This window comes from Pongo abelii, chromosome 14 (genome assembly GCF_028885655.2).
Source record: "Pongo abelii isolate AG06213 chromosome 14, NHGRI_mPonAbe1-v2.0_pri, whole genome shotgun sequence".
Taxonomy (NCBI): Eukaryota; Metazoa; Chordata; class Mammalia; order Primates; family Hominidae; genus Pongo; species Pongo abelii.
Genome location: NC_071999.2, coordinates 118,645,566 through 118,666,177, shown reverse-complemented (window position 1 = coordinate 118,666,177; position 20,612 = coordinate 118,645,566). Strand labels below are relative to the sequence as shown.

General features: G+C 40.7%; 1 protein-coding gene across 3 annotated transcripts in view; it reads right to left on the bottom strand.

The window, feature by feature from the left end:
- Positions 1-20,612, bottom strand: part of SPACA7 (sperm acrosome associated 7) — a 58,687-nt gene that overhangs the window by 18,849 nt on the left and 19,226 nt on the right. For 2 of the 3 annotated variants that reach the window (XM_002824440.6, XM_054529271.2), the window contains 3 exons: positions 17,864-17,953; positions 16,827-16,934; positions 14,841-14,936 (listed from right to left, as the gene is read on the bottom strand). In XM_002824440.6, the coding sequence (XP_002824486.3) occupies positions 14,841-14,936; positions 16,827-16,934; positions 17,864-17,953 (294 nt within the window). The remainder of the gene's footprint in view (positions 1-14,840; positions 14,937-16,826; positions 16,935-17,863; positions 17,954-20,612) is intronic. The other variant, XM_054529269.2, reaches the window with a different exon arrangement.

Here is a 20,612-nt window from a genome sequence, read left to right as displayed (position 1 = left end):
ATCTGTGTGCTTCAGAGAGGGAGGGAAGTGAGTGTGGGACCTTGCATTGGAGCTCAATGCTGGCCTCACCACAGTGGAACACAGCACCTGGCAGAATTCTGTGGTCCATGATTCCAGGCCAGTGGCCACAGAGGGAGCATTTAGACCCACCCCAGGCCAGAGGAGAATCGCTGCCCTGCAGGATGAACCTGAGTCCTGCCCTACTTCACTGCTGGTTACCTAAAGTGGCCATAGGTCCCAAATAAATTTCAGTGCCAGCAGGGCTATAGTGACCACAGTCCTTGGGTGAACCCTGTGGTGCTGCACTGGTCTGGGAGACAGAAGGCTTGGGATGCAACCCAATTTAACACCAGATGCAGGGGCCATAGGAGTGCCCACATCACAACTCGCTCAACTCCAGGCACTATAGCTTAGAGTGAGACTCCTTCTGGGGAGAAGGAGAGAAAAGAGTACAGGGGCCTTTGCATTGGAACCTAGCACAAATCCTGCCACAGCAAAACCACACTGGGAAGAACCCTGAAGCTCCTGATTCCAGGCTATTACTCCCAGACAACATTTCTAGGCCGACCCCAGGCTGGAAGACCATAATACCAGCCTGGTATGATGGTCCTGAGTCCTGGCTGGCTTCACCTCTGGCTGACTAAAGTGACCTTGAACCTCGAATAAACATCAATGGCAGTTAGGCAGTAGCAGCTGCAGACCTTGGATGAGCTCTGGTACTGTGCTTGTCTGGGCAGCTGTGGGACTTTGGGTGAGACCCAGCATTGGTGCCAGCTGTGGCGGCCATAAGAGTGCCTGTGTCACTCCTCTTCCAACTCCAGGCAGCTCAGTGTGGAGAGAGACTCCTTCTGCTATGGGGAAATGGAGGGAAGTGAGTGAGGGACTTTGGGAGCCCAGATAATTCTCCCTGATTTTCCCCAACTGCATCAGAGCTGGGTATCTAGGAGGTTGCAAGAGACTTGCAGTGTAACTGGACTTAGGATGCTGTGTAGTGCAAAAATGGCTGCAGTAACCACAGGCTTAGGGAACTCAACAGTCAGTCAGTCTCCTTTGAATCAATGAAAGGTCCTCTGAAGGATGGGTACAAACAAAGCCCATGTGGTCACTGGAATAAATATCTAACTTTTCAATGCCCAGGCACCAATGAACATTCAGAAGCATTAAGAACATTCAGAAAAATATGACTCCGTCAAATAGATGAAATAAGGCACCATTAGCCAACCCTAGAGAAACGAAGATGTGTGACTTTAAGACCAAGAATTCTACAAAAATAGTTATTTTGAGGAAAACTTCAATAAGACACAGAAAAGGTTGGGCGTGGTGGCTCACACCTGTAATCCCAGCACTTTGGGAAGCCAAGATGGGCAGATCACTTGACGTCAGGAATTCGAGACCAGCCTGGCCAACATGGTGAAACCCCATTTCCACTAAAAATACAAAAATTATCTGGGCATGGTGGCATGTGCCTGTAATCCCAGATACTTGGGAGGCTGAGGCAGGAGAACTGCTTGAATCTGGGAGGCAGAGGTTGCAGTGAGCTGAGATCATACCATTGCATTACAGCCTGAGTGACAGAATGAGAGCACATCTCAAAAAAAAAAAAAAAAAAAAAGACACAGAAAAGCCATTCAGAAACTTATCAGATTAATTTAACAAAAGATTGAAATAATAACAATAATAACAATAATAAACAGAAATCCTGGGGCTGAAAAACATAATTAAAAACTGAAAAATTCATCAGTGTCTCAATAACAGAATTGATCAGGCAGGAGAATCAGGCTTGAATACAGGCTGATATAGTTTGAATGCTTGTCCCCTCCAAATCTCATGTTGAAATGTGATCCCCAGTGTTAGACGTGGGGCCTATTGGGAGGTGTTTGGGTCATGAGAGTGGATCCCTCATGAACAGCTTGGTGCCTTCCCCTCAGTAATGAGTTCTTGATCTTTTGGTTCACACAGGAGCTGGTTGTTCAAGAGCATGGAACTCCTCCCATCACTCCCTCTTGCTCCCTCTCTGATCACACAACACACTGGCTCCGCTTTCCTTCTGCCAGGAGGAAAATTTCCCTGAGGCCCCAACCAGAGGCAGATGCTGGCACCATGCTTCCTGTACAGCCTACATAACTGTGAGCCAAATAAACCTCTTTTCTTTATAAATTACCCAGCCTCAGGTATCCCTTTATGGCAACACAAAAAGGGACTAATACTTAGGCCATTTAAAAATATGCAGTCAGAGGGGAAAATAAAAAAGAATGCAGAACACTTATGAAATCAACAAAGGGCAAATCTATGGAGTCATAACCTTAAAGAAGGAGTAGAGAAAAAGATAGGAGTAGAAAGTTTATTCAAAGAAGTAATTACAGAGACCTTTCCAAACCTAGAGAAAGATAGGAATACTGAGGTACAAGAAGATCAAAGATCACCAGGAATATCCAACCCAAGTAAAGCTACCCCAATTTATCTAATAATCAAGCTTTCAAATGTAAAGGACAAAGAAAGGATTATAAAAGAAGCAAGACAAAATAATCAAATAACATCTAAAGAAGCTCTGATACATCTGGCAGCAGACTTCTCAGTGGAAACTTTATAGGCCAAGAGGGAGTTGGATGACATATTTAAAGTGCTAAAGGAAAAAAAAAACTCTTCCAACCAAGAATGCTCTACTCAGCAAAGCTATCCTTCAAACCTGAAAAAGAAATACTTTCCCAGACAAACAAAAGCTGAGAGAATTCACGCCCAGACCTATCTTACAAGAAAGGCTGAAAAGAAGTCTTCAATCTGAAAGAAAAAGTGCTAATGTGCAACAAGCAATTATCTGAAGGTATGAAACTCAATGATAAAGGTCAGCAGACAGGAAAATTCAGAACACTCTAATACTGCAATTGTGGTGTGCAAACCACTCATATCTTTAGTATAAAGATGAAAAAGCAAATCTATTAAAAAATAATAATAATTTTTAAAGAGATAGGCAATATAAAAAGACAAATTGAGACAACAAAAGGTGAAAATGTAGGAGGAAATGAGTTAAAGTGTAGGGATTTTTAGTTTGTTCTTTGCTTGTTTATTTTCTTTTCTTTGTGATCAAAGTTAATTTGTTATCAGTTTAAAATAACTTGTTATAGGATGTGTTTTTTAGGTTTCCTGGTAACCACAAAGCAAAAATCTGTAATAAATACACTAAAAACAGACACATAGACCAAGGAGACAGAATAGGGAATCTAGAAATAAATCTATGCATTTACAGCCAATTCATTTTCAACAAAGGCACTAAGAGCATACATTTGAAAAAGGATAGTCTCCTTAATAAATGGTTCTGGGAAAACTGGACGTTCATATGCAGAAGAATGAAACTTGACCCCTATCTCTCACCCATATACAAAAATCAACTCAGAATGGATTAAAGACTTAAATGTAAGACCTGAAACTATGAAAACATTAGAAGTAAACATTAGAAAAACACTTTAGAACAGCTGTCTGGGCAAATATTTTTTGAGTAAGACCTAAAAGCACAGGCAACAAAAGCAAAAATAGACAATTAGGATTATATCAAGCTAAAAAGCTCCTACACAACTAATGAAAATCAAAAAGGTGAAGAGACAACTTAAAGAATGGAAGAAAATATTTGCAAACTATTCATCTGACAAGAAATCAGTTACCAGAATATCAGAATATATAAGGAACTCAAACAACTCTATAGCAAAAAAAACAAAAAAACAAAAAAACAAAACTAATTTAAAAATGGGCAAAAGATCTGAACTGACGTTCTCAAAAGAAGCCATACAAGTGGCCAACAGGTATGTAAAAAGCATTAATCACCAGGGAAATGCAAATCGAAACCACAATGAGATATCTTCTCATCCCAGTTAAAATAACTTTTCAAAAACACAGGCAATGTCTGATGCTGGCAAGGATGGGGAACAAGGGGGAATTCTTGTACATTGTTGGTGGGAGTGTAAACTAGTTCAGCCACTATGGAAAGCAGTATAGAGGTTCCTCAAACAACAACTAAAAACAGAACTACCATATGATCTAGCAAGCCCACTGATGTGATGGGTATATGTCTAAAAGAAAGCAAATCAGTACATCACAGAAATCTCTACACTCCCATGGCCATTGCAGTTCTATTTACAATAGACCAAACATGGTATCAATGTAAGTGTCCATCAGTGGATAAATGAATAAAGGAAATATGGCACGCATACACATGGAATATTATTCAGTCATAAAAAAACAAAATCCTGTCAATTGCAGCAACACAGGTGGAACTGAAAGACATTAGGTCAAGTGAAAGGCACAGAGAGCCTAATATCACATGCTCTCACTCGTATGTTGGAGCTAAAAAATTGATCTCATGGAGGTAGAGAGTGCAATGGTGGTTACCAGAGGCTGGGAAGGTAAAAGGGGAGAAGGAAATAGAGAGAGATTGGTGAATGGGAACAAAAATACAGTTAGATAGAAGGAATAAGTTCTAGCATTTAGCAGCACAGTAGGGTGATCACAGTTAACAATATTTTATTGTATATTTCAAAAGTACTAGAAGAGAAGATGTGGAATGTTCTCAACCCAAAGAAATGATAAATGATTGAGGTGGTGGACATCTCAGTTACCCCGATTTTATCATTACACATTGTATGCATGTAGCGAAATGTTAAATGTGCCCTGTAAATATGTGCAACTATTATATATGAATTAAAAACTGAAAAACAAGATAGTATGTGGTGTAATAAGAAAAAAGGGGATTAGGGACATTTAAAAAGTTGTAAGTACAAAGGTGGTGACTAGAACAAAAATATAAACTTTCTTAAATACCCAAGTTTTTTTTTATAATTTAAATAACAGGAATATTTACTTCCTAAAAAAAAACATAGCAAATGTAACACAATCTACATAATTTTATGATATTTTGACAGAGTCATGATGAATTATCAGTCACACTGATAATGTAAATGAGCTTAACTCATCCATTAATTTTTTTTTTCAGTTTTCCTGAGAAAGTAAGATCCAAGTATATGCTGTATACTTAAGTGATGTTGAGTGGTTAAAAATAAAGAAATGCACGGACAACATTTTGTTTATCCATGTATTTGTCAGTGGACACTGGATTGCTTCTATGTTTTTGCTATTGTGAATAATGCTATGAACATAGGGGTATAAATGCCTCTTCAAAACCCTGCTTTCAGTTATTTTGGGTGTATACCCAGAAGTGTAATTGCTGGGTCATACAGTAATTCTATTTTTTATTTTTTGAGGCACCGCCATACTGTCTTCTGCAGTTGCTGCACCATTTTACATTCCCACCAACAGTGCACAAGAATTCCAATTTCTCTGCATCCTCCTCAGTACTCACTATTTTTTTAATAGTCTGAATTGGACTATTCAGGTGCGTCATATAAGTGGAATCACATAGTATTTATCCTTCTGTGATTGGTTTATTTCATTTAGCATAATATCTGCAAGGGTCATCACTGTTTTACTATGTGTCAGAATTTTATTTCTTTTTAAGGCCAAGTAATTTGCAAATTATATATCTGATTAGAGATTAATATTCAGAATATATAAAAACTCCTAAAACCCAACAACAAACAACTTTTATAATTTAAAGAACAAGGAATATATATATATATATATTTAATTATACTTTAAGTTCTAGGGTACATGTGCACAATGTGCAGGTTTGTTACATATGTATACATGCCTCATGTTGGTGTGCTGCACCCATTAACTCGTCATTTACATTAGGTATATCTCCTAATGCTATCCCTCCTCCATCCCCCCACCCCACAATAGGCCCCGGCGTGTGATATTCCCCGTCCTGTGTCCAAGTGTTCTCATTGTTCAATTCACACCTATGAGTGAGAACATGCGGTGTTTGGCTTTTTGTCCTTGTAATAGTTTCTGAGAATGATAGTTTCCAGTTTCATCCATGTCCCTACAAAGGACATGAACTCATCCTTTTTTATGGCTGCATAGTATTCCATCGTGTATATGTGCCACATTTTCTTAATCCAGTCTATCATTGATGGACATTTGGGTTGGTTCCAAGTCTTTGCTATTGTGAATAGTGCCACAATAAACATACATGTGCATGCATCTTTACAGCAGCATGATTTACAATCCTTTGGGTATATACCCAGTAATGGGATGGCTGGGTCAAATGGTATTTCTAGTTCTAGATCCTTGAGGAATCGCCACACTGACTTCCACAATGGTTGAACTAGTTTACAGTCCCACCAACAGTGTAAGAGTGTTCCTATTTCTCCACATCCTCTCCAGCACCTGTTGTTTCCTTACTTTTTAATGATCACTATTCTAACGGGTGTGAGATGGTATCTCATTGTGGTTTTGATTTGCATTTCTCTGATGGCCAGTGATGATGAGCATTTTTCATGTTTCTGTTGGCTGCATAAATGTCTTCTTTTGAGAAGCATCTGTTCATATCCTTCGCTCACTTTTTGATGGGGTTATTTGCTTTTTTCTTGTAAATTTTTTTGTGTTCTTTGTAGATTCTGGATATTAGCCCTTTGTCAGATGAGTAGATTGCAAAAATTTTCTCCCATTCTATAGGTTGCCTGTTCACTCTGATGGTAGTTTCTTTTGCTGTGCAGAAGCTCTTTAGTTTAATTAGATCCCATTTGTCAATTTTGGCTTTTGTTGCCATTGCTTTTGGTGTTTTAGACATGAAGTCCTTGCCCATGCCTATGTCCTGAATGGTATTGCCTAAGTTTTCTTCTAGGGTTTTTATGATTTTAGGTCTAACATTTACGTCTTTAATCCATCTTGAATTAATTTTTGTATAAGGTGTAAGGAAGGGATCCAGTTTCAGCTTTCTGCATATGGCTAGCCAGTTTTCCCAGCACCATTTATTAAATAGGGAATCCTTTCCCCATTTCTTGTTTTTGTCAGGTTTGTCAAAGATCAGATGGTTGTAGATGTGTAGTATTATTTCTGAGGGCTCTGTTCTGTTCCATTGGTCTATATCTTTGTTTTGGTACCAGTACCATGCTGTTTTGATTACTGCAGCCTTGTAGTATAGTTTGAAGTCAGGTAACGTGATGCCTCCAGCTTTATTCTTTTGGCTTAGGATTGTCTTGGCAATGCAGGCCCTTTTTTGGTTCCATATGAACTTTAAAGTAGTTTTTTCCAATTCTGTGGAGAAAGTCACTGGTAGCTTGATGGGGATGGCATTGAATCTATAAATTACCTTGGGCAGTATGGCCATTTTCATGATATTGATTCTTCCTATCCATGAGCACGGAATGTTCTTCCATTTGTTTGTGTCCTTTTTTATTTTGTTGAGCAGCGGTTTGTTGTTCTCTTTGAAAAGGTCCTTCACGTCTCTTGTAAGTTGGATTCCTAGGTATTTTATTCTCTTTGAAGCAATTGTGAATGGGAGTTCACTCATGATTTGGCTCTCTGTTTGTCTGCTATTGATGTATAAGAATGCTTGTGATTTTTGCACATTGATTTTGTATCCTGAGATTTTGATGAAGTTGCTTATCAGCTTAAGGAGATTTTGGGCTGAGAAGATGGGGTTTTCTAAATATAAAATCATGTCATCTGCAAACAGGGACAATTTGACTTCCTCTTTTCCTAATTGAATATGCTTTATTTCTTTCTTCTGCCTGATTGTCCTGGCCGGAATTTCCAACACTATGTTGTTAGGAGTGGTGAGAGAGGGCATCCCTGTCTTGTGCCCATTTTCAAAGGGAATGCTTCCAGTTTTTGTCCATTCAGTATGATATTGGCTGTGGGTTTGTTATAAATAGCTCTTATTATTTTGAGATACGTCCCATCAATACCGAATTTATTGAGAGTTTTTAGCATGAAGGTTGTTGAATTTTGTCAAAGGCCTTTTCTGCATCTATTGAGATAATCATGTGGTTTTTGTCTTTGGTTCTGTTTATATGCTGGATTACATTTATTGATTTGCGTATATTGAACCAGCCTTGCATCCCAGGGATGAAGCCCACTTGATCATGGTGGATAAGCTTTTTGATATGCTGCTGGATTCAGTTTGCCAGTATGTTATTGAGGATTTTTGCATCAATGTTCATCAGGGATATTGGTCTAAAATTCCCTTTTTTTGTTGTGTCTCTGTCAGGCTTTGGTATCAGGATGATGCTGGCCTCATAAAATGAGTTAGGGAGGATTCCCTCTTTTTCTATTGATTGGAATAGTTTCAGAAGGAATGGTACCAGCTCCTCCTTGTACCTCTGGTAGAATTCGGCTGTGAATCCGTCTGGTCCTGGACTTTTTTTGGTTGGTAGGCTATTAATTATTGCCTCAATTTCAGAGCCTGTTATTGGTGTATTCAGGGATTCAACTTCTTCCTGGTTTAGTCTTGGGAGGGTGTATGTGTCCAGGAATTTATCCATTTCTTCTAGATTTTCTAGTTTATTTGCTTAGAGGTGTTTATAGTATTCTCTGATGGTAGTTTGTATTTCTGTGGGATTGGTGGTGATATCCCCTTTAACATTTTATATTGCATCTATTTGATTCTTCTCTTTTCTTCTTTATCAGTCTTGCTAGAGGTCTATCAATTTTGTTGATCTTTTCAAAAAATCAGCTCCTGGATTCATTGATTTTTTGAAGTGTTTTTTGTGTCTCCGTCTCCTTCGGTTCTGCTCTGATCTTAGTTATTTCTTGCCTTCTGCTAGCTTTTGAATGTGCTTGCTCTTGCTTCTCTAGTTCTTTTAATTGTGATGTTAGGGTGTCAATTTTAGATCTTTCCTGCTTTCTCTTGTGGGCATTTAGTGCTGTAAATTTCCCTCTACATAACTCCTTTAAATGTGTCCCAGAGATTCTGGTATGTTGTGTCTTTGTTCTCATTGGTTTCAAAGAATATCTTTATTTCTGGCTTCATTTTGTTATGTACCCAGTAGTCATTCAGGAGAAAGTTATTCAGTTTCCATGTAGTTGAGCAGTTTTGAGTGAGTTTCTTAATCCTGAGTTCTAGTTTGATTGCACTGTGGTCTGAGAGACAGTTTGTTATAATTTCTGTTCTTTTACATTTGCTGAGGAGTGCTTTATTTCCAACAATGTGGTCAATTTTGGAATAAGTGTGATGTGGTGCTGAGAAGAATGTATATTCTGTTGATTTGGGGTGGAGAGTTCTGTAGATGTCTATTAGGTCCTCTTGGTGCAGAGCTGAGTTCAATTCCTGGATATCCTAAGAACAAGGAATATTTATCTCCTGAAGAAACATAGCAAATGTAACACAATCCACAAAATTTTATAATATTTTGACAGAGTTGTGATGAATTATCAGACACATCCGTAATGTAAATGGGCTTAACTCGTCCATTAATGTTACCCATCCTAATGAGTGTGAGGTAATAGCTCATTGTAGTGTTGATTTGTATTTCCCTAATGATTGGTGATATTGAACATCTTTTCATGGACTTATTGGCCATGTATATCTTCTTGGAAAAAATCTCTATTCAAGTCCTTTGCTAATTTTTAGATAGAGTTATTTATTGTTGGATTTTAGGAGTTTTTAAAATATATTCTCAATATTAATCTCTCATCAGATATGTAATTTCCAAACTACTTGGCTTTAAAAAGAGAAAATTCTGACACATGCTAAGACAGGGATGAACCTTGAAGACATTATGCTAAGTGAAATAAACCAATCACAGAAGGACAAATACCCTGTGATTCCACTTATATGAGGCACCTGACTAGTCAAATTCATAGAAACAGAAAGTAGAATGCTGGCTGCCAGAGCCTGGAGGGAGGCAGAAAGGGGGGTTATTCCTTAATGGTACAGAGTTTCAATTTGGGGTGATAGAAATAATTCTGGAGACAGATGGTGGTGATGGTTAGACAGCATTATGAATGTGTTTAACATCATGGAACTGTACAGTTAAAAATGGTTACCATGGCAAATTATGTTGTGGGTATTTTAACACAATTTAAAAAATTGAAGAAAAAAGCAAATGAATAAAAATAAAAGTTTAAATGGTAAACTAAAAAATAAAGAATGGACAAAATATATCTTATTATTTAATATGAAAGCAGAGAGATAGTGGTCCTTATGGCAGAGAAAGAAATATCCAATCCTCAAAACATTAACATGACAAAGAAAGTATCTTTTCAATGCTAAAAGTTGGAATTCACAATGAAGATATAATATTCATAAAAATCTGTGCACCAAATAACACAGGAATCACACTCATAAAGCAAAAATTACAGAAAATGCAAGGACACACAGACAGAAAAATATTTATAATAGAGAATTCATACACTATTCTTAACAAAAGACAGTTTGAATAGGTGTAAAATGTAAGAGGAGACCTAAACAACATAATCAAAAAGTGGTTGTTATTAACACACACTAGATTCCAGTTAAATCTTGACACTGGAGAATATGCCTGTTTCTCAAGTGCTTATGGAACATTCACAAAAATTGAGTATATTTATGTAACCATGAGCGAATTTTGTAAAGTAAAACTATTACAAACAGTACTTTCTGATCACAGGGCAATAAAACTAGAAATTGTTATGAAAAACAAAGACAAAATGCCCTACTACCTGGGAATTGGAAAACTTTTGGTTAAAAGGGAAATACAAGCTAAAATGATAAATTTCTGGAAAATAATAATGAAAACACTACATGAGAATCTGTGGAATACATTTAAAGAAACATAGCACTAAACACTTATTGGTAAAAGGGGAAAAATGAAAGAATTACTCAGGTCTAAAACTAGAAAAAGAGCAAGAAGTGAACTATAAGAAAAAAATAAAGAAGGTAATATTAGTAACAAAGGCAGAAATTAATGAGGTAAAGAAGAGAATACATCCTGGCTAACACGATGAAACCCTGTTTCTACTAAAAATACAAAAAATTAGCCGAGCGTGTTGGCGGATGCCTGTAGCCCCAGCTGCTCAGGAGGCTGAGGCAGGAGAATGGCATGAACCCAAGAGGTGGAGCTTGCAGTGACTGAGATCATGCCACTGCACTCCAGCCTGGGTGGCACAGTGAGACTCTGTCTCAAAAAAAAAAAAAAAGAGAATACAATGGAGCTAATTAGTATATCAAAACACTGGATTTTGTCTTAAAATTCATATGGAATGAAAAAAGAGCTTGCATAGCCAAAGCAAGACTAAGCAAAAAGAACAAATCTGGAGGCATCACATTATCTGACTTTAAACTATACTATAAGGCTATAGTCACCCAAACAGCATGGTACTAGTATAAAAATAGGCACATAGACCAAAAGAACAGAATAGAGAACCCAGAAATAAAGCCAAGTCCTTACAGCCAACTGATCTTCAACAAAGCAAACAAAAACATAAAGTGGAGAAAGGACACCCTATTCAACAAATGGTGCTGGGATAATTGACAAGCCACATGTAGAAGAATGAAACTGGATCCTTGTCTCTCACCTTATACAAAAATCAACTCAAGATGGATAAAGGACTTAAATTTAAGAGCTGAAACCATAAAAATTCTAGAAGATAACATTGGAAAAAAACCTTCTAGACATTTGCTTAGGCAAAGACTTCATGACCAAGAACCCAAATGCAAATACAACAAAAACAAAGATAGATGGGACTTAATGAAATGAAAAAGCTTCTGCACAGCAAAAGAAATAATCAGCAGAGTTAACAGACAATCCACAGAGTAGGAGAAAATCTTCACAATCTATATATTTGATAAAGGACTAATATCCAGAATCTACAATGAAAAAATCAGCAAGAAAAAAACAAACGATCCCATCAAAAAGTGGGCTGAGGACATGAATAGACAATTCTCAAAAGAAGATATACAAATGGCCAACAAACAGTTGAAAAAATGCTGAACATCACTAATGATCAGGGAAATACAAATCAAAACCACAATGCTATACCACCTCACTCCTGCAAGAGTGGCCATAATCAAAAAATCAAAAAATAATAGATGGTGATGTGGATGTGGTAAAAAGGGAACACTTCTACACTGCTGGTGGGAATGTAAAGTAGTACAACCACTATAGAAAACAGTGTGGAGATTCCTTAAAGAACTAAAAGTAGAATTACCATTTGATCCAGCAATCCCACTACTGGATATCTACCCAGAGGAAAAGAAGTTATTATATGAAAAAGACACTTGCACATACATGCTTATCACAGCACAATTTGCAATTGCAAAAATATGGAATCAGCCCAAATGCCCATAAATCAATGAGTGGATAAAAAAATTGTGGTATAAAAAAATTGTGGTATATGTATGCTATGGAATACTACTCAGGTATAAAAAGAAATGAAATAATGTCATTCATAGCAACCTGGATGGAACTGGAGACCATTATTCTAAGTGCAGTAACTCAGTAATGGAAAACCAAGCATCGTATGTTCTCACTCATAAGTGGGAGCTAAGCTATGAGGATGCAAAGGCATAAGAATGACACAATGGACTTTGGGAACTTGGGGGAAAGTGTGGGAGGAGAGTCAGGGATAAAAGACTACAAATTGGGTACAGTGTGTACTGTTCGGATGATGGGTGCACCAAAATCTAAGAAATCACCACTAAAGAACTTATTCATGTAACCAAACACCACCTGTTTCCCAAAAACCTATGGAAATTAAAAAAATCCCTGGATTTCAGAAAAACAATAAACTAGACAGAGCACTGGCTTACTTGATCAAGAAGAAAATGATTCAGCATAAATTTACAAAACAAGAAATCATAAAGGGGAAATAACAATGGAAACAAGTAAATTTTTTAACATCAGCAGATGATTTAAAGATCTCTATTCAAATACATTTGAAAACCTAGAAGAAGTGGATAACTTCCTAGGGAAATATAGATGGCTAAATTGACCCCACTGATTAAGAAACCTGAAGAATCACTTTTCCTAGAAGAAATAAAGTTATTAAGGAACTACCCCAGAAAAAACACCAGGAAGAGGTGGTTTCACAGGGATTTCTCATAAATTTTAAAAGACAAAATGCTTCTGATGCTCTAAAGAACCAAAAAGGAAAGAAAAATTTCTAATTTTTATTATAAATTTTTTAATTATAACATCAGTATTTCAACCTGATAAAGATAGGTTAAAAAAAACCCAACCATAGACTAGTGTCATTTGTGTATTTAGATGCAAAAATATGAAGTAAAATATTGGCAAGTTGAATCTAATACCATTCTAAGAATATAATCAACATGACCAGATTGAATTTATTTTAGAAATGCAAGGTTGGTTCAGTGTTAGGAAACTCATTAATATCATTCACTATATTTAATAGATCTAAAGAAAAAACTATTGGCTCCAAAGATGATAAAAAAGACTGACAAAATGTAAAATGGTTGATGGATGCTTTCCTTACATGTTAAAATGTGTGTGCCTCTGTTCCAAAGCCAGAATCCTACTTACTGGATAAACACTATAGGCATTTCTACAAAGGCCATGCACAAGGCAAGAACGCCCACTCACTCCACTACTATTAAACATTATCTTGGATATATCAGTCAATGCAATTAGGCAAGAGACATCAATGAGATGCATAAAAATTGGTAAAGAAGAAGAAAACCATTTCTATTTAACAGATGATAATATAGCATATCTGGAAGACCCTAGATAATCAATGATAAAGCTAACTCAAACAAGAAAAGAATTCAGTAAGACAGCAGGATAAATTTAACCTATAGAAATCAAGGCATTCATATAAAAGACCAGTTAAAGTACACAATGATAGATAACATCTTGCTTCTAATAGCAAGAAAGTAGACTGAATACTTAGGAATAAGCTTATCATGACAGTATAACACCTAAACAAGGAAGACTTAAAAATATTCCTGAAAGATAGGAAATGACATTGAACAAACAGAAAGACATTACTTATTCTTAGGCAGATCCACTCAACATTGTTAAAGTGCCAGTTATTTTCTAAATTACTTTACAAATGTAATGCAATCCCAATAAAAACATAAACTCAAGGAAAGGAAATTAGGCATGTTACCAAAAATATAATCAGGGAAACATGGAGAAAGAAAAGCTAAAAAGAAGAACTAAAAGAGGGAAATGTGTCCCAGAGGTTAAAATACACTCTGAATAACACACTGTGGTGCTGGCCCCTTAGTAGAGGACTGTGCTGTATGGCTCAGACAGGACAGTCACACACAAAAAAACTTAGGTGTAATACATGTGGCTTTGCAAATCATGGGACAAAGATGGACTTTTAAAAAATGGTTCAGGGATAACTGGGTAGCCATTCGTAAAAAGATGAAATTAGGAACACCTCACACCATGCTCAGAGATAAACTCCAAATGGATCCAAGAGCTAACGTAGCAGATGAAGTCCTATAAATACTGGAAGAAAACAAATTCTTCTTTAGCCTCAGTGTGGAGAAAGACTTTCTAACTCAGAAAGTCAAAAGCTAAAGGCAGCCAGAGATTGATAATTTTGGCTACACAAAAATTGACATTTTTTTGCATGAAAAATTATAAACATAGTCAAAAGTGAACTAACAAACCCCAATAATTATCCATCTATCATCTATCTGTCTATATATCATCTCTCTCTCTCTGTCTCTAAAAGTTTGTTCTTAAAATATAAACAGCTTTGAGAAATGAGGCTAAAAGACCAAAAACCTAAAGGAAAATGGGAAATTGTAGTGAATGCAACATTTACAAAAGTGGTATAAAAATGGCCCTTAAACATATGAGATGTTTAAACTCACTCATAATGAGACAATTGCAAACAAAAGCAATACTGAAATACCACTTCTCACCATGATGTTGGTGGAAACCTAATGGCGTAACAAGGCATACTGGCGAGGCTGGAGGGAGACAGTCACCTCACACACTTGTGCCTCCGTCTCTCCCACAGAGCTCTCAGTGTGGGCAGGGCACATTTACCTTTACTGGAAACACTCTTCTCACTGCCAGGAGACACCTGTGGCCCACGATAATTCTCAGAAGGATCGCCATGGAGATTTGCATTAGCACTGGCTTCTTTAATGACAAATATGGAAAAAACGGGGAAAATGTTCTTGATTACACACTTATAAGCATTTTGGTCATTTATTTAAACATGCTAAGTTGAAATGCTAATATCATTTTCAAGTTTTATTTGAAAATATGTTTTGGAAACTCAATATGTGAATACAGAGCCAGGCCTCATCTGACTATTAAAACTACTTATTCACTCCTCCACACGTCCTTTGACTCAACATCCCAATGCTAAGAATTGACCCTGGAGATAATTCCCGACAATATGAAAATACCTGTGCTGCAGGCTGCTCACTGCAGCTGTGTTTGAAATGGCAAAATATTGCAAACAATGGAAAGATACATACAAAAGATAACGGCTGCAGAACTGGGGTAGGAAGAAAGGAACGTGGGCAGGAAAGGAGGATTTGCACGGATCCGTGATTTGCACAGATGTTTCCTAGCTCTGTCTGTGGAGAGGGCCTGGAAGCAATGCTGTGCATTGCACTTAGTGAGCACCCAGTTCTTGGCTCACAATCAGTAATGGTGTTAGTGTTTTATAACCCACAGACTATAGTAAATCCCTAGTAGCCCGTGTAGACAGTAATAAGCAACCGAATACATAAACAGGGGAGGAGGGGGCAGCTCTTTCTTAAAGCAGAATCCCAATTAATAAATGGAGAAGCAATGGCAGAAAGAGAAACTTGCCAGTTGGCAAACACCACACTGACCATCAGGCAGACAAATTCGGAGGTATTCATATTAATTTTAAATAAAATCTTATTCTTGTTTAAGCCCTGAAAAAATCTAGTTCAATCTTTCCCAACTCCAGAGTCTGTCTTACTGGGGGGACTGTTTGGGGTAATGGATTGGCATGCAGATTCCTGGGCCCGTGCAGAAATGCTTGGCTCCTGGTACACCATCAGATACTGGAGTGACCTGGTCCTGTGTGTGGTGAACACCACAGATGTCCTACATGTGTGTCCTGGTGATATGGTTTGGCTCTGTGTCCCCAGCCAAATCTCATGTTGAAATGTAATCCCCAGTGTTAGGGGAGGGACCTGGTGGGAGATGATTGGATCATGGGAGCAGAGTTCCTCCTTGCTGTTCTCATGATAGTGAGTTCTCATGAGGTCAGGTTGTTTAAAAGTGTGTGGCACCTCCCCCTTCACTCTCTCTCTCCTGTCTCCATGTGAAGATGTACTTGCTTCCTCTATGGTCTTCTGCCATGATTGTAAGTTTCCTGAGGGCTCCCAGCCATGCCTCATGCACAGCCTGCAGAACCATGAACGAATTAAACCTCTTTTCTTTATAAATTACTCAGCCTCAGGTAGTTCGTTATAGCAGTGTGAGAACGGACTCATATACCTGGGTATATACATGTGCCCTTTCTGGATTTGAATCTCCAGGGTAAATAGGAGGTATTTTGCCCCTCTGTGGGGTCCAAGTATCTTATCCTCTGAGCCTTTGCACACTGATTTTTTCCCAGCAGACTCATCTGTTGGTGGGAGGCTTTTCTCTACTTCTGGGGGAACCCCCTGGGGGCACTCTGGCTCTCTCTGCACCTGCCCTGGGAAGGAGAAGTGACTTAGCTGAAGCTTTGGGAGAAGGGGCCAGGCATTGTGGCAGCACCTGCCTCCCTGTCTTGGCATCTGCCTGCCCATAAGACATTTCTGCTGTGCTTCCCTGGGCTGTGTTTTTTCCAGGGTCAGCCCCACAGCAGGGGGTGGGGAAGCTGGTGGTCCCTCAGCCCCGACAGAGACTGGGAGATCTGCCCAACCAGGGGAAGCAGGCACATTCTCCCACCAAGGGTTTATCCTCCAGGAAGGAGATGTTTCCGCCTGCGTCTGCCTGCCTCCTACCTCTCCCATTACAGCTGGACTTGGGAAGGGCTAATTACTGGGTTGCATTTACCATCATTGGAAATTTTGTCCTCAATGCCAGGAGAGAATTGTAAATTCTCTAATAATTCATGATAATTCTCAGAACCACCAGCTTGATAATTCTCATCAATACCAGCATCTTCAATGAAGAACATGGAAAAAAATGGAGAAAAGTTTTCTTGATTACACAGGTATAAACATTTTTGGCCCATGCTTTATTTTACAATATAAGGTTGGGATGTTAATATGGTTTGCAAGCTCTATTTGGAAATGTGCGTTGGCAAGTGAATGTGTAAACAGAGTCAGTTGTCCTCTGACTCCCTTGAACTAACAGTGTGGACCTTGGCAGATGGCAGGTGAACCAGTCCTAGGAACTGGAATTTACATCTGGGTGCAAGATTTCAAGAGAGTGCTGAACTTTCCTGCTGCTGCATACATTTTCATGCACTGAGTGGGGATTTCTGATTCCCAGTTCTCTCCTTGGCAACTGTTGATTCAGTACTCTGTCTTGGTTCTGAATGTGCTGTTCTATTTCCTTGCATATGTCTTTGACCATGTGAAGCTGCACTTGGGGAAGGCCATTCTTTGTGTTGGTTCATGACTCACTGTGTGGCCTTGGGCAAGTCATTTGCTAGACCTTGGTTTTACCTTCTGTCAAATGGGGTAATGATAACTGCCCTGCTCTCTCAGAAGCCTTAGGTGAGCATGAAGTGAGAGTGTGGGCGTGTGTGGGAGGAACTGTAAAGTGCTGGTTAGTGCAGGGTTCTCATGTTCCTGTGCCCTGCGTTCCTGCAGTGGTTCCCGAGGACGAGAACGTGCCTGAACGTGCACTCCAGAGACCCCAGAGTAAAGGGAATTATCCCTGCCAGTCTACGGTTGACTTCCTCTGTCTCGGGAAGCTGTAGAAATGGTTTTAGATGCCATATTGTTCACATCTGCATGTGCCCTTGCCCCAGAAGTAGCTGGTCTTAATGCTCAAATAATAGGGTAACGTATTCCATACCACAGACCTCCAGGAATAAGGGCAATTAGAGGGTTAGAAAGGGGTATGCTTGCTTTTTTCCTTACGTATTGGTGTTGATAATGTTGTTGCTGTACTTGGCATTTCGGTCGGTGCTGTTTTATTCAGATCCAAAATCTCCTGGACTAGAATTTCATCTTGGGAGAAGCACACAAGAACACGTTAGAGTCAGCCCCACAGGGCTGGCCCTTGTGCTCCTGTCCCCTAAGGCCATCTGTACACACAGTGAATGGGAAACAGGAACTCCCGGAACCCAGGGGATGTGGGACTTGACTTTCGAAAGAACCTTCTCTGGGTGGGCAAGCCGCTGCCTCCCTCAATAATTTCAGAAAAACAGACCATTTGGATGTTTTGGACACTGAACATTGCCCCCCAAAGGTACAAGGCTGGATGCTTGGCCCACACGTGGTCCTAAGTCTCCTGCCCTGGGTCCCTCTGTCCCATCTCTGAGGCTCTCCCAAAGCTGCCCTCCGTGTGTGAGTGAGCGTCGCTCCTGATCTCTGTGTCAACGCAGCCTCACTTTCTTCTTTTACGTCCCTATGTGTCCTCCTAGGGAGCTTTTACCATGAGAGCCCTGAGCTTTGTGTCTGACAGACCCAGAAAAAACACACAGGCTCTGCTCCCACCAGAATGTGATCTTGGACAAATGTCCTCATGGCTCTGAGCTTCGGTTTCCTGTCTGTAAAATGGGGGTGTATGTTTGCCTGTGGGCTTTCCTGAGGGTCCAATAAAGCAGTGTATGCAGAAGGCGCTCAGCACGGAGCCTGGGCCATGGCCAGGTGTTGCGGCAACTAAGAGTCACCGCTGTCTCTGCAGCACAGTCACCAGGCCAGGCTGCAGCGCTGGGCTGGGCAGTGGGTCCTGATTTGCTGGGGCCCTCTGGATTTAGCCCAGAAAGTCCCTCAACAAGGAGCTCCTCACCCCCAGGCAAAGCGGGCGTCTGGTCACTCCAGGACCAGCTCATGCAGAATTCGAGGGTAAAGGGGAAGAGGCTGAAAATGCCACTGGAAATGAAGATGCCACCAATACGACCGAGAAAAATTCTTTGTCCTGGGCTCTTGGTTTCTCGCCCAGCAGCCGCGCTCTCCCTCTTTCTCGCTCACAGAGCTGGGTTTTGGCAATGTGACCCCCAGTGAGGCCCCCTGCGGCCGGGTGGGCTACAGCCCTGTAAGGTAGGAGGAGTCTACCAGCTCTGCAAGGAATTTGCTCCTCCTGATAAAAGGGGAACCAGTGTCCAGGCCTACACCCCCGCCTCCTGCCCTGGGAGTGGACGCGGTGCCTGGCACTGTGGACACCATCCTTGATCATGAGGCACGAGCTTGAGGAGAGGCCAGGACAACCTCAGGGACATGGCCTCGTACCGCGGAACTGCCGGACCAGAGCTGCGTGCCACCTGCCTCTTAGCCGCGGGTGCCCCAGGATCCCAGCCAAGGGGCTGGGCGCTGCCACTCAGGCTCTGTCCGCTGGGGCCAGTGATTGGACAGAAGCACCAATCTTAGGAATTCCAAGTTCCTAAACAGTTGTGGTGTCCAGTGAGACAGGGGTCTTGGAGAAGAGTGGATATGCATTTGAATGGCAAGCATTTACTGTGCACTCTTCTGAACCAGACACTGCAGGGGCACTGGGGTCCAAGGATGGCCCAGCCTCAGTCCCTGTCTCTATCCCACTCTAGCCAGCCATGTCCAGGAGGCAGCATTCTACAGCTGTGACCAGGCACAGCAGGTCAGCAGTAACAGAGCTTCTACCAAGGGCTGATGGGCTCCCAGGGCAAATGGGGGCAGGCAGAGGACAGGATTCAGCTGACCAGCCCTAAGAAGGGAGCCCTCCTGGGGCACTGTCTGAACTTCCTGGCCAACTCTGGCTTCAGTTACCCCATTGTTACTGGGAATCACTCCTATCCATGGTGGATGGGCTGTCTCTGCAACTCTCCATCTCTAACAACCGCACCCACAGTCCCTGACCTGGCCCAGTGTGACCCAGTCCACTCCATGCCTGAAACTGGGAGTGGCCTCTTGGGGACCCAAACTCCTTGAGCTGCAGACACCCTGGGATCCCCTGAGGTGGGCGGATGGTGGCCCAGCTGTGGGGAGGTGCGCTCCTGCTCGGAGAGCAGTCATGGCTTTGGGGGCCAAAGAAAGGCGGGGGGCCGAGCCACCCCACGGTGAGCTGCCCATGGCCAAAGTCTGCCTTGACCCTTCCACGGGCCTCCCCACCCTCAGGGAGATTGGTCAGGGCTAGAAAAACGCTTTAGGTAGAGATGAAGCCAGCAGGTGGAACAAGGTTAGAAAGCTCTTTGTTTTAAAACCAAGTCTAACTGCTGATGGTTGAATTTTTTGAGAGAAGAGAGGCTGAAATACAATGACCAGACCGTCCATCAAAACAGAGCTGACCAGGCTAGGTGCAGTGGCTCGCTCCTGTAATCCCAGCGCTCTGGGAGGCCAAGGTGGGCGGATCACCTGAGGTTAGGAGTTTGAGACCAGCCTGGCCAATATGGTGAAACCCTGTCCTACTAAAAATGCAAAAATTAGCTGGGTGAGGTGGTGCACATCTGTAATCCCAGCTACTCAGGAGGCTGAGGCAGGAGAATCGCTTGAACCCAGGAGGTGGAGGTTGCAGTGAGCTGAGATCTCGCCACTGCACTTCAGCCTGGGTGGCAAGAGTGTGAGACTCCATCTCAAAAAAAAACAGAAAACAAAAACAAAAACAAAAACAGAGCCAACCACACCTTCAGCAGCCAGTCCAGGAGGCTGGCCTGCTCCGCAGTAAGACTTGCAGGAAGTCAGACCTCCTCTAGCA